Source organism: Kwoniella shivajii, chromosome 5 (genome assembly GCF_035658355.1).
Source record: "Kwoniella shivajii chromosome 5, complete sequence".
NCBI lineage: Eukaryota > Fungi > Basidiomycota > Tremellomycetes > Tremellales > Cryptococcaceae > Kwoniella > Kwoniella shivajii.
In genome coordinates, this window is record NC_085912.1 from 714,955 (window position 1) to 730,229 (window position 15,275).

The 15,275-nt window shown below is 42.1% G+C and overlaps 6 protein-coding genes across 6 annotated transcripts; 3 read left to right on the forward strand and 3 right to left on the reverse strand.

Moving 5' to 3' along the window:
• Positions 1-304: 304 nt before the first annotated feature.
• On the reverse strand, positions 305-5,572 carry IL334_004015 (pentafunctional AROM polypeptide; the record flags this gene model as incomplete). Its single annotated transcript, XM_062935738.1, has 6 exons — positions 305-2,563; positions 2,617-2,837; positions 2,899-3,874; positions 3,931-4,719; positions 4,830-5,037; positions 5,175-5,572. The coding sequence occupies 6 exons, from the start codon at positions 5,570-5,572 to the stop codon at positions 305-307; spliced, it is 4,851 nt and encodes a 1,616-aa protein (XP_062791789.1).
• Positions 5,573-6,003: 431 nt separating this feature from the next.
• IL334_004016 (uncharacterized protein) lies at positions 6,004-7,085 on the forward strand (the record flags this gene model as incomplete). Its single annotated transcript, XM_062935739.1, has 5 exons — positions 6,004-6,090; positions 6,147-6,305; positions 6,405-6,504; positions 6,618-6,873; positions 6,962-7,085. 5 exons carry the CDS (start codon positions 6,004-6,006, stop codon positions 7,083-7,085), a joined length of 726 nt encoding a protein of 241 aa, XP_062791790.1.
• A 506-nt stretch (positions 7,086-7,591) lies between these two features.
• IL334_004017 (uncharacterized protein) lies at positions 7,592-8,166 on the reverse strand (the record flags this gene model as incomplete). The annotated part of the gene is made up of 2 exons (XM_062935740.1): positions 7,592-7,702; positions 7,789-8,166. The coding sequence occupies 2 exons, from the start codon at positions 8,164-8,166 to the stop codon at positions 7,592-7,594; spliced, it is 489 nt and encodes a 162-aa protein (XP_062791791.1).
• A 453-nt stretch (positions 8,167-8,619) lies between these two features.
• On the forward strand, positions 8,620-9,524 carry IL334_004018 (uncharacterized protein; the record flags this gene model as incomplete). Its single annotated transcript, XM_062935741.1, has 5 exons — positions 8,620-8,826; positions 8,917-8,974; positions 9,063-9,184; positions 9,327-9,384; positions 9,460-9,524. The coding sequence occupies 5 exons, from the start codon at positions 8,620-8,622 to the stop codon at positions 9,522-9,524; spliced, it is 510 nt and encodes a 169-aa protein (XP_062791792.1).
• A 583-nt stretch (positions 9,525-10,107) lies between these two features.
• Positions 10,108-11,467, reverse strand: IL334_004019 (uncharacterized protein; the record flags this gene model as incomplete). Its single annotated transcript, XM_062935742.1, has 7 exons — positions 10,108-10,199; positions 10,268-10,396; positions 10,461-10,477; positions 10,567-10,707; positions 10,791-10,955; positions 11,066-11,138; positions 11,191-11,467. The coding sequence occupies 7 exons, from the start codon at positions 11,465-11,467 to the stop codon at positions 10,108-10,110; spliced, it is 894 nt and encodes a 297-aa protein (XP_062791793.1).
• Positions 11,468-12,565: 1,098 nt separating this feature from the next.
• IL334_004020 (uncharacterized protein) lies at positions 12,566-13,638 on the forward strand (the record flags this gene model as incomplete). The annotated part of the gene is made up of 5 exons (XM_062935743.1): positions 12,566-12,760; positions 12,875-12,979; positions 13,123-13,260; positions 13,336-13,464; positions 13,555-13,638. 5 exons carry the CDS (start codon positions 12,566-12,568, stop codon positions 13,636-13,638), a joined length of 651 nt encoding a protein of 216 aa, XP_062791794.1.
• Positions 13,639-15,275: the final 1,637 nt, after the last annotated feature.

Below are 15,275 nucleotides of genomic sequence, written 5' to 3' on the forward strand. Positions count from 1 at the left end.
AAAGGTGAAGAGTAAATGTAGAAATGAAAGAATATGCATTCTGAACATATAACAAGCTGAACGGCAAACACAAACAGGTGACTGAACGTGAGACATGAGCTGTAATCTACGTACTATATCCGCAAAAAGGTTGAACAGGAATGAGGTTCATCTGATATCCGATGAAGCTGTGCCACTGTTAGACAATATTGGTGGGGAAGATGACGACTTGTCTTTCAACGATAATGAAATATGCATTGTGAGACACTATCGTTCATTTACCCTTACCCTCCACCTCTCGTCAAGAGTTACCTATCATTTTATTTCAAGCAAAGTATTTATCCAGAACAGCTTTTCTGATTTTCTTTTCAGGAGCTACTTTACCTGTCCAAAGTTTGAACTGAACGAAACCCTGCAAAACCAAAATTTCGATTCCAGGAATTGATTTCCATCCTTTTGTCTTATTTGCAAGTTGTAACAAAGCTGTTTCATGCGGTTTGTAAGCTAAATCAATAGCTACACCTTCATCACTACTCAGGATTTTCTCGTCGAGGTAGATCCCTTCTTGGGATCTCGAAAGAGTTAAAGAGGTTCCGGGAACGGTTGAGATGACGATTTTAGGTGACTCGGCGAATTGGTCTAATGAGTCTATGATAACGATATTGTACGCTGCAGGGAAAGAATCCTTGACTTTTTGAGCGTTTGCCAAAGTCCTGTTGAAAAGATAAATTGTCTTCAAACCGAGTTTGTAAGAAGCATAAATCGCTGCTCTACAAGTTCCACCTGCGCCAATAACTAAAGCTGAATCAGTCGATTTGAGTGTTGAAGTAAGATTGATTTTGGCAGCTTGATGAATTGCTTTCCAGTCGGTGTTTTCACCATGTAGTTTCCCATTTGATTGAGGTACGATGGTGTTTACTGCTCCAATTATTTTGACGTCTTCAGAAACTGAATCTAGATGAGGGATGATATCAAGTTTTAAAGGGATTGTCACACTTGCTCCACCGAAGCTGACTGACTTTGACTTGACGATGTCCAATAACCCTTGGTCAATAGTCTCAGATTCATATAAACCATATTGATGAGGTAAACCAATAGTTTCGAATCCAGTATTATGGAGTGTTGGCGAAACTGAATGACTGATTGGACTTCCAAATAAGTGGAATTGTTTCTTGGGTAAAAGTCCAGTCAAAGATCGGAGTTGTACTACCTCTTTGATTGTTAATTGACCTGGTGCGGCTCTTGAAGGTAACAACGAATGAGTGATAGGTGTTAAAATAGGATTTAAAGCTCGTGAAAGTTGTCCTGCGGATCCCATGTTTATAGCTAATAATGGTTTGGAACCAGGTTGAGATGTGACTTCCTCAACGAAAAGGGATAGTTTGGAATTATCAAGGAATGTCTTGGCAGTACCAACAATCTTAGCGACATCACCGTATTTCGAACAGAAAGAATATTTTGATCGTACACCTTGTTTGTCCCATGCCATTGAACCTGTCCAATCATGCCATGAAGCGATGATATGAGACTGACCTTTAAATTTGGTGATTTTTTGAAGTAGTTCAGTAGGCCAGCACACTTCGAGATCAACGTATTCGCATGCTAATCGAATACCCAATTCCACCATTGATTGGTAGAGTTCAGGTTTGTCTGAAGGAGCCATACCACCTTGATCTTTTGATCTGACAGAAAAGACTATAGGAAGTGACGTGGCGAGTCGAAGAGAAGCGAGTTGTTTAGCAACGAAAGATTGAGGTGGAAGACCAGGGGTAGAAGGAGCTGCTCCTGTGGTGCTGAGAAGGTCTACTCGGAGTTCGATGGCGTCTGCACCTTCTGTCAATTCCTCAAGCTGATTGAGGGCAGGAACGATATCAGGAAATGTAAGAGATAAGAATGAAGTTGGGTTTTCAGGTGATAATCGAGGTCGGTTGGTATTTATTCCTTTGATGAACTTGAAGAATCTTTCACATTCCTTTCTCATAGCTTGTTCGTGTTCTTGGGCAGATTGAGCGCCAACAGGTTCAAGCACATTGTAGAATTCATGACTTGAACAAGCGTTATACCACGGTTCTCTCCTCTTGAAAACGTCGGCGAATGATTCACCCCAATTAGGTCGCGTGGCTGTATTCCCAATCGATGATAGGAAATTATCGATATCCTCTAAAGCTCTTGTGACGTGAATCACTAAGCCCCCTTTGGCGACATGGGATTGAAGGAGTTGTCTAGCAACTTCAGTTTCAACTACACCACCTCCTAATGCAACAACATGGTTTCCCTTCTTCTCTTGAACGAATCGACCTAATATCTCGGTCTCGACTCGTCGGAAGTCTTCCCAGTCATTGGCAGCAACGTAGTCAGCGACTGAAAGTTTGGTTTCTTCAAAGAAGGCATCATCGGCATCGGTGAAAGCTCCTCCGAGGATGTCCGCTGCTAGTCGACCGACATAGGTTTTACCGGCGCCTCGCATACCGATGATGAAGACTGGATGATCTGCTTGGGATTGATCTGTGGGGACGACAGCCTTGGCAGAAGTGGAAGCATGGTTGTGAATCTCAAGTTCAACTCCTTCGACAGGAATACCGATCTGTCATGAGTGTGTCAGCATCTCATTCGATTACGTGTGGAGACGAAACGAACCTTATTTTGCAGATCATCCCAGAAATTAGGCCACGTCTTCTCGACACATCTCTTTTCCTCGATGATGGTCTTCTCGATGATACAAGCTAGGACACTAAAAGCCATGGCTACTCGATGATCATCGTAACAGTGTACTGAGGCACCTCTCGAGAGAGAAGATGATGCTTTTCCAATGACGATGATGCCATCATCGAACTCATCAGTCTCCACACCAAATTTGGCTATTATAATCAGAACAATCAGCTACAACGAACTCCTCAGGGACGGCAGCTGCCAACTGACCAAGTTGATCTCTCATTGCTTTGATTCGGTTACATTCCTTTACTCTTTGGTTGGCAATACCGTAGATCCTTGATGCGGTAAGGGGAAGACCCTGTACTTGTCTCTCAGGAAGAGCGGGCAAGTTCGCAACAGCGGCAAGTACTGAAGCAGTAAGGAAAGCATCCGTCATTGGCTCCATATCCACATTTCCCAATGCTCGAAGTTGGCCAACAGGAGGTCCAGTAACTTTTGTGGAAGTAAGAGTCTGTTCAACGACACAGCCCATAGGCTCCAAGACTTCTTTAGCGAATCTTGCATCACCTTGAAGAGATGATGAACCGATGTTAGAAATGGTACATGTCGTACCGGTGATAGCGGCAATAGCAAGAGGATAAGTTGCACTGGAGGCGTCAGATTCGACAGAGTAATCCGAAGGGTTGGTGTAGACTCCCTTCGGGATGACATAGACGTCAAGAGGATTACCTGACGCGTCCTGTTGTCGCTGGACGGTAATTCCGAATTGAGCCATCATAGCAGTTGTCATGTCAATGTAAGGCTGAGAGATGACCTGACCTCCAGTCAATTCCAATGTGACTTCCTCAGCGGCGTAGGGAGCACAAAGAAGGATTGATGAGACGTATTGACTTGACACGGAAGCGGCGAGTTTGATGTGACCTCCTCTGAATCCGTCTGTTTCGATATCAAGAGGAAGACAACCGGCGTTTTCGACATATCTGATCTTCGCTCCGTTGGCAGAAAGCGCATCAACAAGAGGACCAATAGGTCGTTGTTTCATTCTTGCGTTACCGGTAATGATGGTTGACCTTTCTTGGGACGCAGCGCCAGAGACCATTGCACAAACGGTGGTGAGGAATCGAGATGCTGTACCGGCATTACCAAGGTAAAGTTCTTTGCCCTTAGCTGGAGCGGAAAGGGTACCGCCTCCACCCTCGACGACGATCGTATCACCTCCATCCTCCCACGAGAAAACGGCGCCCTGCATTTAGACCATCGTTAGTTGCGGAAGACTATGTCAACGGCGGAGCAACTCACCTTGAGCTCAACAAGAGCGTTCATCATAACAGCGGTATCATCGGAGTGTAGGAGATTTCTAATTCTACAAGTTCCAGTTGCAAGGGCAGCAAGCACCAAAGCTCGATTGGAGATAGATTTTGAGCCTGGAGTAGCCATTGTGATAGGTGATTTAGTTGGGGTTCCAGAAATGACAGTGGCAGCTTCACATAACACTCTTCTAATCACTTCATCAGCAACCACCGAAGCTTTTTCTTCATAGGTTTTACCGATTCTTGACAGGAGTACGATTTTCTTTGCTGGACCAGAGTTCTTCTTATCGATTCTCATGATATCCAATAATCTGTCAACTGATAATTGACTTGAAGCAGGTAAAGAAGTGATTCTTCTATCAGATAATGAGATTGGTAAACCATAAGCTTGAAGACATCTTGTTAATCTACCGACAGCGACTTGACTTAAAACACCAAGTTGACGTGCTACTTCAGCCTCGAGAATGATACCAACCGAGACACATTCACCATGAAGCATAGCTGGTGTAAGTACAGCTTCAATTGCATGTCCAATTGTATGACCGAAATTAACCAGATTTCGTAAACCTGTCTCCCTCTCATCGATAGTGACGATATGAGCTTTGACGTAGATGGATCCTGAAACTACTCGGAGAAGTAAAGCTTGAGCGTGAGATCGATCAGAAGCGAATCGACCAGCAGTAGAGGACGTGGTAGGTCGAGTGGAAGCTGCGAGAGATATTTCCGATGATCGAGATTCAAGTAACGCGAAATCATCATCTTTCCAGATTGCGGCGGTCTTAAACATGATTTCGTCTCAGCATTTCTCCAATCATGCGGAGGTATGATTAAGGAGTCGATAAGACTAGGTTGAATATGAATGTGTAAGGGAGATGAACCCAGACTTACCTTGACGACCTCAGCCATACCATTGGAAACCTCTCTGGGAGGGAGTGTAGTCAAGAAAGCCAAATCGACAAAGATATAGTTGGGTTGCCAGAACGCTCCAATGAGGTTTTTACCGTGATAAGTATCAATGGCGGTTTTACCTCCAACAGCGGAATCTACCATTGCAAGGAGTGTAGTGGGGATTTGGACGAATTTGACTCCTCTCATGCTGTTGAACATAGGTCAGCTTCAGTTTTGTGTTTGACATGTGCTGATTCTACATTGCATCCTTCCCCTTTACGTTGATCGGGTTTTCCGCCAAAACCGACAAACCCTCCCGAAAAGGAAAAGAAAAGAATAACTCACAAAGTAGCAGCTACGAAACCAGTTAAATCACCAATAACACCACCACCAAAAGCCAAAACTACAGTATCTCTAGTAAGCTTTTCATCTAACATCCAATCTTCAATTTCTTCTTTCACTTTTCTTGATTTAGCTGTTTCTCCAGGTGATACTTCATACACCAGAAATCTAGCTTTGGCAGCTCCCGTTGAGTCTTTCTCCGTAGCATCGTTGAAAGCTTTTTTGATGTCATCCAGATATAAAGCAGATAAGTTGGTATCCGTTATCAAGACATATGCTGATGAAGGTAATTTTGATGTGATGGTATCGAATATATAAGGTAATAAATGAAATCCACAATGAATGGATTCATTCCCTAATATGGAGATTTTGAGTGTATCAGCAAGTGTTACTGAAGACATCTTGCTGTTCCTTCTCCTTCTTCCTCTATTCGTGATTTCGACCAAGACAGTTTTGTGAATGGGGGTATCGAGGAGGAGGATTTTATGTCGTGAAGAGAAGGGATAGACTTGGTCACTTTTCTGCTTGAACAACTGATGAAATGAACTCGGATCGCTCCGGATCAGTAGTTTTTGACTTTTATTTTCATTCGAGTCCTCTCGTCAGAAAGTGACCCTTGAATATGACGGAGTATCTGCGTGATCTCCGTGGTCCGCACGTGTAATGCTCGAAACGATCGAAGGCGCGTTAAGTTACTACTGCACAATAATGTTCAATAATGCACCGCCGTTGGACGAAAGGGAGTGAGTAAGCAAGACTTTACATTGTGGGAATAATACTTGGTGCATCACCGATCAAAATCGAATCATCTTCATACGTACCGCAGAACGATATGACACTGATCAGCGTGTTCGTCACTTCTCCCGATACACACTCGGAACGTCGTTTAGATATTTCCTTCACGATCAGTCAACTAAAAGTGAGCTTCTCCATCATGTCTTCTTCTGACCTGAGTAAGCTCATATCTGTCAACAGGATAAACTTGTGCCCATAACTGGTATATCCCCGCATTATCAAGTTCTCTCGCTCTACGCATCAAGTGAAGGAGTATCTGCCGGCTCAGCAATTGCTAATCTGAGCGAGGAAGGGAAAACATTAGTTGAATATGGAATAAAAGAATGGCAATGTATCAAAGTGAGTTATCATTGCTTCGGATCTTGTCATGTTACTATTTATACCGACTATCGTTGTCAATGAGGAAAGGTCTGATGAGACATGTATAAATCAAATTAGGTAGAGAACACAGACCCAAATTACAAACCAGGAGAGTTCACAGATGAATCTAACTTGGAGAGATTCGAGCTGTCTAACGAGGAATATGAATCCAGGCGAGGTGAGGTAAAGTTGCATTTCCCTCATACTTCACACACTTATTTAGTGATATCGCCTCGGCCCACATATTAGAATATCCGTGGGCTTCTTACTGATGTTATGTTATTTGAGCAGATACCGTCTTAACACACCTAAAGGAAAACAAATTAGGTCGATTCGCACCTACACCAACTAATCTAACTTGCCCACCTCCTCCTCCGACCTCTTATGACTCTTCAATAGTATCAGGAGCGAGATGTGAGATATCCCATTCTGATAACGGATCAGGTAGGAGAGGTACAGTTAAGTATGTGGGAGAAGCAAGTATAGGGAAAGGTGGAGTTTGGGTAGGTGTGGAATTGGATGAACCTACCGGTAAAGGTGATGGAGAGTGAGTTTCAATTCCATTCTTGCTCTTTGGCTAGACAACAAGAGGACAGAATGATGCAGCATATGCTCATGTCGTGTTTTTGACACAGAGTGGAAGGTAAACGATACTTCACTTGTTCACCCTTACATGCAACTTTCGTTCGTCCGGATAAAGTTACAATAGGCGACTTCCCAGAAGAAGACTTGTTGGGATCAGATGCAGACGAAATATAATGACATTTACACACAACATGCATGACATTCTCTGTAATATACAATACGAGTGGAAAATGAGCTTGAGGTTGTGATTGATGAATGTCTGATGATGGAAAGTGATCGTACGAAAAGAGATGATAACGGAGGACAATGAAACGTTCGTTGTTTACAGGAAAATGAAATGGTTTGAGTTATTTGGTTTACCAATCGTGATAAAACAGAATATATTCCGCCAGAACGCAGTAGTACGGGTGAGAATAGTGAATCACTTCTTCCTATATATCGTATACGGTAGTAAGCTTTCATCATAGCTTTTCGCCAAAAGCTAAAAGCTAAACCTTACCTGTTCATTCAGAATCGCTACCACCAATTTCTACAACCGGTTCCCTTCTGACTATCCTTTTGGGTCTACCACCTTCCTCCTGCTTCTTAGGAACGGGTTTTCTTTTCTTCGAAACTTGAGATTCTTCCTCATAATCCAACTCAGCCTCGCCTCCGTTTTCCTGAGGTGTGGTAATTTCTTCCTAAGGTGTTGCAATGGAAGTAGACTTGTCACCTTCAAGGGACGGTGAGGATGTATTGGCGTTGGTGACGGACCAAGGAAGATTCCCATTTTTGAGAGAAGGAAGAATGGTCTACAAAGTCACAAACATCACATCAGCTCAATCCAGTATCTCAGCATCAATGACCAGAATAGAAGCAAGTAAGATGGGAGATTTACATTATTGAAAAGATCTCTAAGTTCATTACCTGACAACTTTTCATCTTCCTTCTTTGATTTACCATTTCTTCCTTTTCCTCCATTATTCGAAGAGATAAGGGGGGTTTCAACTTGTTTAGCAATGGAAAACCAATCGATATTTTTCATGTTTTCAAGGAGGAGAATGATGAAGTTCAATGTGAGATCTTTATCCAATTTCGGAGAGGGAAAAAGAACGGGTGGAGGAGGTGTGAGTGAATCTTCTGACCTGCTCTTCCCGCCCTCCTTAGGTTTTCTACCGGTCTTGGCCATTGTGGCTGGTGATGGCAATTTCTTCTTTGAGGAAGAAGATGAAGGGGATTTACCATATGTCTTGACTGAATTTCGCTTGACAGGCATTATGATTGATTGTCAATACGAGAATATGTTCCTATATTTGTATTGAACAGTATGTGGTAAGATGGAGGATGAACAGAAGAAGGAAGAGATGAAAGATCAATTTGAGTGAGTTATACATATACGCACTCGAATTGATGAAAGAAAGAAAGGGTATGAATCAGCCGGGTCGGGTAGAAATTGTCGGGATGGGGTCCGTGCGTAACATTATTGTGTTCGAGTGGATTATCTCGGGTGATGAACAGAAGTGATGGTAGTCAAGCAGAAACAATTGAACGAGAAGATGAGAAAGGTTATTTGAAAAGCCCATATCGAGTGAAACTCCAATATCGACCCAAATTACACAAGGATATCTATCTTCAACGATTCAATAAATCAAGCATCACCTTGTCTTATCTTGTCTTTCATTCGCAACCAAGGAACAATAACAGACATTCAACGTAACTCAGTGACAAGATGCCAAAAGTCGACACATCCTCCCCGGCAGACATCAAGCCCTATAAGCGACCTTCTTCCCCTTCTTCTTCCGAAAAAGCAAAATCAAAATCACTTAAACAAACCAAGATCGACTTACCCAGAATCAAGTCCAGTGTAATTGAAAACGAACCCAAAGTGAAGAAAGGCGAATACGATAAATCATTACTGGTGATTCTTGTTCTCAAAGTTAGTGTGACCTTCCAACTCTTCACTTGACCCATGTGGAAAGGAAGTTGGGATTGAGCTGACGAGATATTTTGCTTTTTCTGTGGATAGACTGCTAAAGATATCAAATGGGATTTGTTAGGTCAGAAAACTGACAAAACTGCCACTCGTGAGCGTGGTTTCGTCACATCAGCTATAAGGTGTATAGTCTCATTCCAAAAAGTACGATTGGCTGACAAGCATGAGGTTTATTTTAGAATGTAAAGAAGTTTGGAGAAAAGTTATCCTGCCTGCGTTGTCTACTAATAAATCATGGGCGAACGAAGGGAAAGGTTGGACTAAATCAATGAAGATTGAGTTGTTCATGACTGTGTTAGAGGTGAGTGCTATCATATGTATTTGTTACTCGTATCGTCCGTTTTTCGGACAATTAGATCTATATCATTCAGGATCCGGGGAACAATCCGGGAAAACTTCACTTACATGTCTGAGCTGACGAGATAGCTGATGTGGCGACTTAGAGTTGTAAACCAAATTGGGAGGACATGACGGCCTCTTTTCAAGGTAAAACGAAATCTCGTGAGTTGTCATTGTCCATCAATCGGTACTGCAACAACTACTGATCTAATTCTGTGAAAAAAAACAAAAACAAAGAGATTCATGATGTATGGCGAAAAATGGTTCTACCTAAATTGAAAAGAGGTGAAACCGTCTGGTGACCTGGTTCTTGGATATAGCAAGGAGAAGATAGGAATGAAGGAAATACTGATTCACGATATCTTCATTTATATGTTGAAGTGCTTTTGTGGCTATACATACGGAATGGAATGGTTTCTCTATTGCCTCTACAATTATCCTCTTTTCAAACACAAGGTGTAGGTATGGAATGCTGAGAATCAGTTTGAACTGTTGTTTCGCCACTTCGTCTATGTGCAACGATAAGTTTCATGATAAAACAGGTACTGCCTGAACCAAGGCCGACAAGACGAATATGAGTCATATTCATATGGTTTCATACGTTCTACTTAAAGTGTATATGATTGTCTGATGAATTGACGATGATGTTAGGGCTATTCAAAGTACTTTAGACTACTTTAGAATTTCTTTCTTTTTCCAGAAGGTTGCTCCCGTTTCCGCCTGGTCGTTCACTTTTCTTGCCTATTCCCAAGACATTCTCGTTCTTGATATTCCCCGAATCCTTATTCTGCCCATAAACACCCAATTGTTTCAAAGCTATAGCAGCTAGAAAGACACCAAACCAACAACAGGCAGCACTTAACCAAAAAGAACTCTGTAATCCTTTCAGATAAGCTTTAATCTTGTAGCTATATAATGTTCCCAATAGAAAAATGCGATGATCAAGATCACTCCCAATATCAATGATGATATGATATCTATTGAACAGACCGAAAGTCAAAAGATGAGCAGTGCCAAGAGGAAACACTGAGTTTGAATCGCCTACATCCTGTTTTCCATCCTTGAGGAGCACTTTGAGCGACACTGATCGAGAATAGAAATAACACTAAGCCAACAGTGATCAGAGCTGCGCCAATCCAGTCTACGTTTCTTTCTCCGTTGATTGGGGGCGAATCTTTTTGTAAAAGGACAAACGTCAATATAGTTCCATAAACCAATCCCAGCTATGAGAAAGAGACACGATCTCCACATATAGCTATTCATCATCGGATGTCAACCGTCTTTCCTCGAAAATGGAGGTTCAAGTAGTACATCCCGGATCGGTACTATGATGATCTCACTCACCGAACGTATGGAACGAACAGACCACCTATGAGTGCACCTAAAATACCTCCAACTGAATATCCAGCTGAATAACAAGTGAAAACTCTTGATCTTGCTTTATCACTAAATACCTCCGCAATCATACCATTTGAATTAGGCATACTGATTTCGTTCATTCCGTGTATTCACATATCAGTACTGATTTCTCTATTAATGAATATATGGGATGATTCGGATGGACTCACACCATAGCGACACTGCAACCTGCTAAAGCTCTAGTGTCGATCAAACCTGACCCATTCTGCATGAAACCACCAATTAAAGTGAAAATTGCGAAGGTTGTCATTCCAACAAGGAGAACTTTCTTTTTACCGTATAAATCCGCTATTCGACCACAAAACAAAAGTAGACTGGCGATTTTACGGAGTATTCAGCTGGAGTAGTTGGGATATTTGTATAACATGTGAAAGAGTTCATAAAGAACGACGGCTAACCAGGCTGAATGGTAGGCTCAACTCACCATCCAATCGGAAGATTATAAGCGGAAAGGATCCATTGTAAATCAGACTCTTTCTTATGTAAATCATCTTGTACTTTTGGTGAGCGCAATATTCAAAGCTTGTGCCGAGCTTGAAGTGATGATACTTGTCATAGTGATCGTGAAAGCGATCAAAATCTGCTGTACTTGACTCGAAATTGGAGACGCGGTGTCCTCTTTAGACGCAGGATGAATATCTGGTTGAGAGCGTCTTGAGATGGTACCGGATATTGCATGTGGATGGGTCAAACCCTCCTCGTTTGGCCGTTCGCATGTCGATGGAGCAGGCCGGGGGACTTCCTTTAAACTGGAATGTAATTCTTTGTCTATTGTTGAAAACCGACCATCAATATTGGTTTGAGCAGATTCAGGCATAGTTATCATGGCTTCAAATTTGGTATCTCAATACGGTAAGTTAAGATTCGTCGGTCAGAAACTGATAGATGTCGAGATGTTGACTCAAAGAATGTCTTTTTCTTAACCTGACTCGGAAGAAGAACCTTTCTCATACACTCGTCAGAACGCAAACGGGTCACAGCACAACAGACGACGAAAGCATCTTAATCCTTTCTTTTTTGGTCTGTTTTTATTTACCTTTGTCCGATGTTCAGAATCAATTGAGGGGTTATCGAACCGTACTTTTTTGTCTGTAGTGAAAGGAAAGACACGATCAATCCCCTTATCTAAACTGTTAATCCCTACGATTTGGATATTGATCGTCTGTGCGATTATGGGTCCAGATGTTTCTCGTATCAATATCAATTGCCTATGCTTGCGATCTTGAGACACAAAGGACAGTCTCGGCTTAGTTGAGTAGCCCGAAACTATCTCCTTGGGTATAACCATTCTTCTACTGGAAGCTTCCATTCACCATTCTGATAAATAAAGTAGCAGCGAGAGACTTACATTATCTTATCAAATTTACTTCCGACCTAATCCCTGTATCGTTACGAGTATACCGAAAAGTGGAGAAAGCACCTTACATCATCATTCACTTGATGATCCACTTAGGCACATCTCACCTCCTGTCCTTGTCCTGGTAAAAGCCTTTCGACCGAAAATTGGTACATTTTCAATCCGCACCAACGTGTTCTTAGCTTGTGTTCTTTGTTATGGATCTCAGGGGGGAGGAAAGGGGGAATGATAAATGCTGTAAGGACAGAGAATGCTACTCGTACTGCGCGGTTGATCAAATGGTTGTGACGTCATTCATTATTTTTGGCGCCACTTATCAGTTTTGTTTGAATTGATTACGAACGAACAAGGTGGGAAAAAAACGCCTTTTTTAATTTAATGATGAATGGTGGTGGTGGTGGAAGGATAGATGTATGTTCGAGAGAAATTAGACGACTTCATTCTGTCTTTATATTCTTCTGTGCACTGAACCATAGAAGAAAAATAATCATCTAAAAACCTCCATCCATCTTTTACCAGAATATCGAAACAGACAAACAATCACATCCAAATATAAATACAAATACAATGTCAGCCGAACACCCAGTCCAAATCACACCTACCGCACCTGCAACTACTGTCCCAGGGGCTCCAGTAGTCGGAGGTGAAGTTTTACCTAAACCAGTCACTCCTGTAGAAGCTATTTCAGCCGAACCTGCAAAAGCTTTAGATCCTCTCACAGAACCTACAATCTTGGACAAAGCTCAGGCTTTAGCTAAACCTGTTAGTTGCGTTCCCATCCCCTATCCCTACTAAGAGATAAGATAAGCATCCCCTGTTTCCGAAAAATGGAGCTGACGTTATCTTGCTACTCGGAATGGTTCATCCTTGATTTAGTATCTCGAGAAAGTCGAACCTTACGCTCATAAAGTCCAAGACGCAGCTAAGCCTTATACCGATAAGATCGAAGCTAAAGCAAAGGAGATCATTGATAAAATCGAGGTAAATATCAATCTCCGACTTGTCCCGTGACAATCTATAACCAGAATGATGTTCTCTTATCTCAAGTCGATATTTGACATGCCTTCTTCTATCACTATTAGCGGAGGAATAGCGTTCACGACAGCTGACTTATCACATGATAGGGAAACGCACCTTCAACTTCTCCTACTCCCACCTCATCCAACACAGTTGAGAAGAGTCTCGATAGCGCCAGTACCACCACCACTGAGACAGGTGAGAAAGCTAAAGGTATCTTTGAGCAAGGTTTGAGCGCTGTCCAAGTGAGTGAACCACTTTTATTTTTCGCAGGTTTAACACGTAAACGTAGAACGAGAAATTGACATAAGGCTGTTTAGTCTACCTTCACGCAAATTACTCACACTATCGAAGAGAAGACCGCTTCTCCCACTCATCCTGGACTGATCACTCAAGTCACCAACGCTGCTGCTAAGGTAGGAGAAAAGATTGAGAAAGCTTTGAACGATGTGAGTATTTTTTTACAACCTTTCCAAAGAACCCACTTCGTGTGGGCTCGAGAACGGTAACGATCACAGCTAACGTATATCTCAACCCAGGTCGATGCCAACACCACTCCCTCAGGTCACCCAGTACAGACTACAACCAACGTCGTACCTCATATGCCCCCAGCTCCCCTTTAACAAGCTGCACGGGAGCTCACAGTCTGATTTGATTGAAGACGAAGGGAGAGAAAGAAAACAGTAGAATGAGGAGAAATATATACATATATGATATTATAGTTACGTTGTCATATTAATTAGCTTTTACATCCCCAAGTAGTATTAACATCTGAGGACCAAATAAGACAGTCTGTTTATAGAGAAGCAAGTATGAATATGAAAGTCAAAAATATAGTAAATCAATCTGTATATTGGAAACCTGATTGCGGAATGATTTGCTCAAGAGCGGTGCAGCTGAGCATGACATCAAAAGTACTTGTCGTTGCGATACGAGCGTCTCTTTCACCAACCTACGTCGTCTGTCTATCGATTGACATGTACATCTCTTGCAGTTTCTCACTTGATGATGCAATTCGAGCTATCACGGGACGATTTGCTTCACTGCACGGCACTGTCTTGTTGTATCGTCTTACACTGACTGAGTCTTGGCATTGAAAGCATAAAAGAAAACGATGGATAGAATGAAGCAAAGAGACGCGCCTTTAAGCGGGGTTATACGGCGTTATGGGAATAAAAGCTACCGCCACCTGTACAAGCAGAGAGTTGTTTGGTGTTTCTGTAGTAAAAAGTGCCACTTTCAGTGTGGTGTCAATATGCAATCGCAGTTCTTCTTCTTCTCTCTCTCTCTCTCTCTTTGTTTCTTGCATTTTTGATTACACCACCTCGGTTCACACTTTGGAAAATCCACCATCCGCGTGTCTTGATTTGACTTGCACTTTTACCACAGGTAAATTCAACATCTCAATCAAATCTGTTTCATTGTCAAACTACTTGACTTTGTCATTATTCACATCTTTTGCTTTTTCTCATATTCACATCGAAATACTTCTAGTCGTAGCAGAATAAGCGACAAGAAGAAAACGTTCAGCTCGTTTACGTCCAAGGAGAATTCAAACAAAGAGGTGAGTTTGTGAGATCCTGCTTTTGAGGGTCTTGATGGAGAAAAGGATTTAGACAAGTGGAGTCATGAATGAAGGATCACTTTCCCAAGTGCTTCAGACGACATTTGTGGAGTATTAACATACTGACGAATATCTGCAGTAGGTTAAAGAGCAACCTCATTCTTTTGAGAAGACACATCAAGATATAAAGTCAACACCCGTCAACATCGACGTTTTATTCCTCCAGATATCCTTGCTCGTTGCATCCTTTCCATACCTTATCATTTCCAATCCCACTACAATCAGACAAACACGACATCCCATTCTGATCAACATCAAGCGTGATCAACATCCATAAACACGTATCAGTAGAAAAGGAAGAAATCGTTCTTATATAGATCTTTCAGAGTAACAGATTCAACCTTAATTCCTTAAAGGTTTTCAGTAAGTTCATGTTGCTTATTCGTACCATACTACCACAAACACACCGTAATCATCTTCCTTTACGTTCATACCCGTGTCGACGCACTTGAGATGATGAAAGAGTACGAGACGTCTCTTACGTGTGAAGGTTTCGTTTTTCGCAATCACTTGAACCTTGTCATCCCATACCGCATATCACCCTCACACCTCGACAAATCTCATTGTGCACGTTCAAGATAAACTGAATTCATACTGACATCCTTTATTGCTCCCTCTTTAGTCTACCAACTTCTG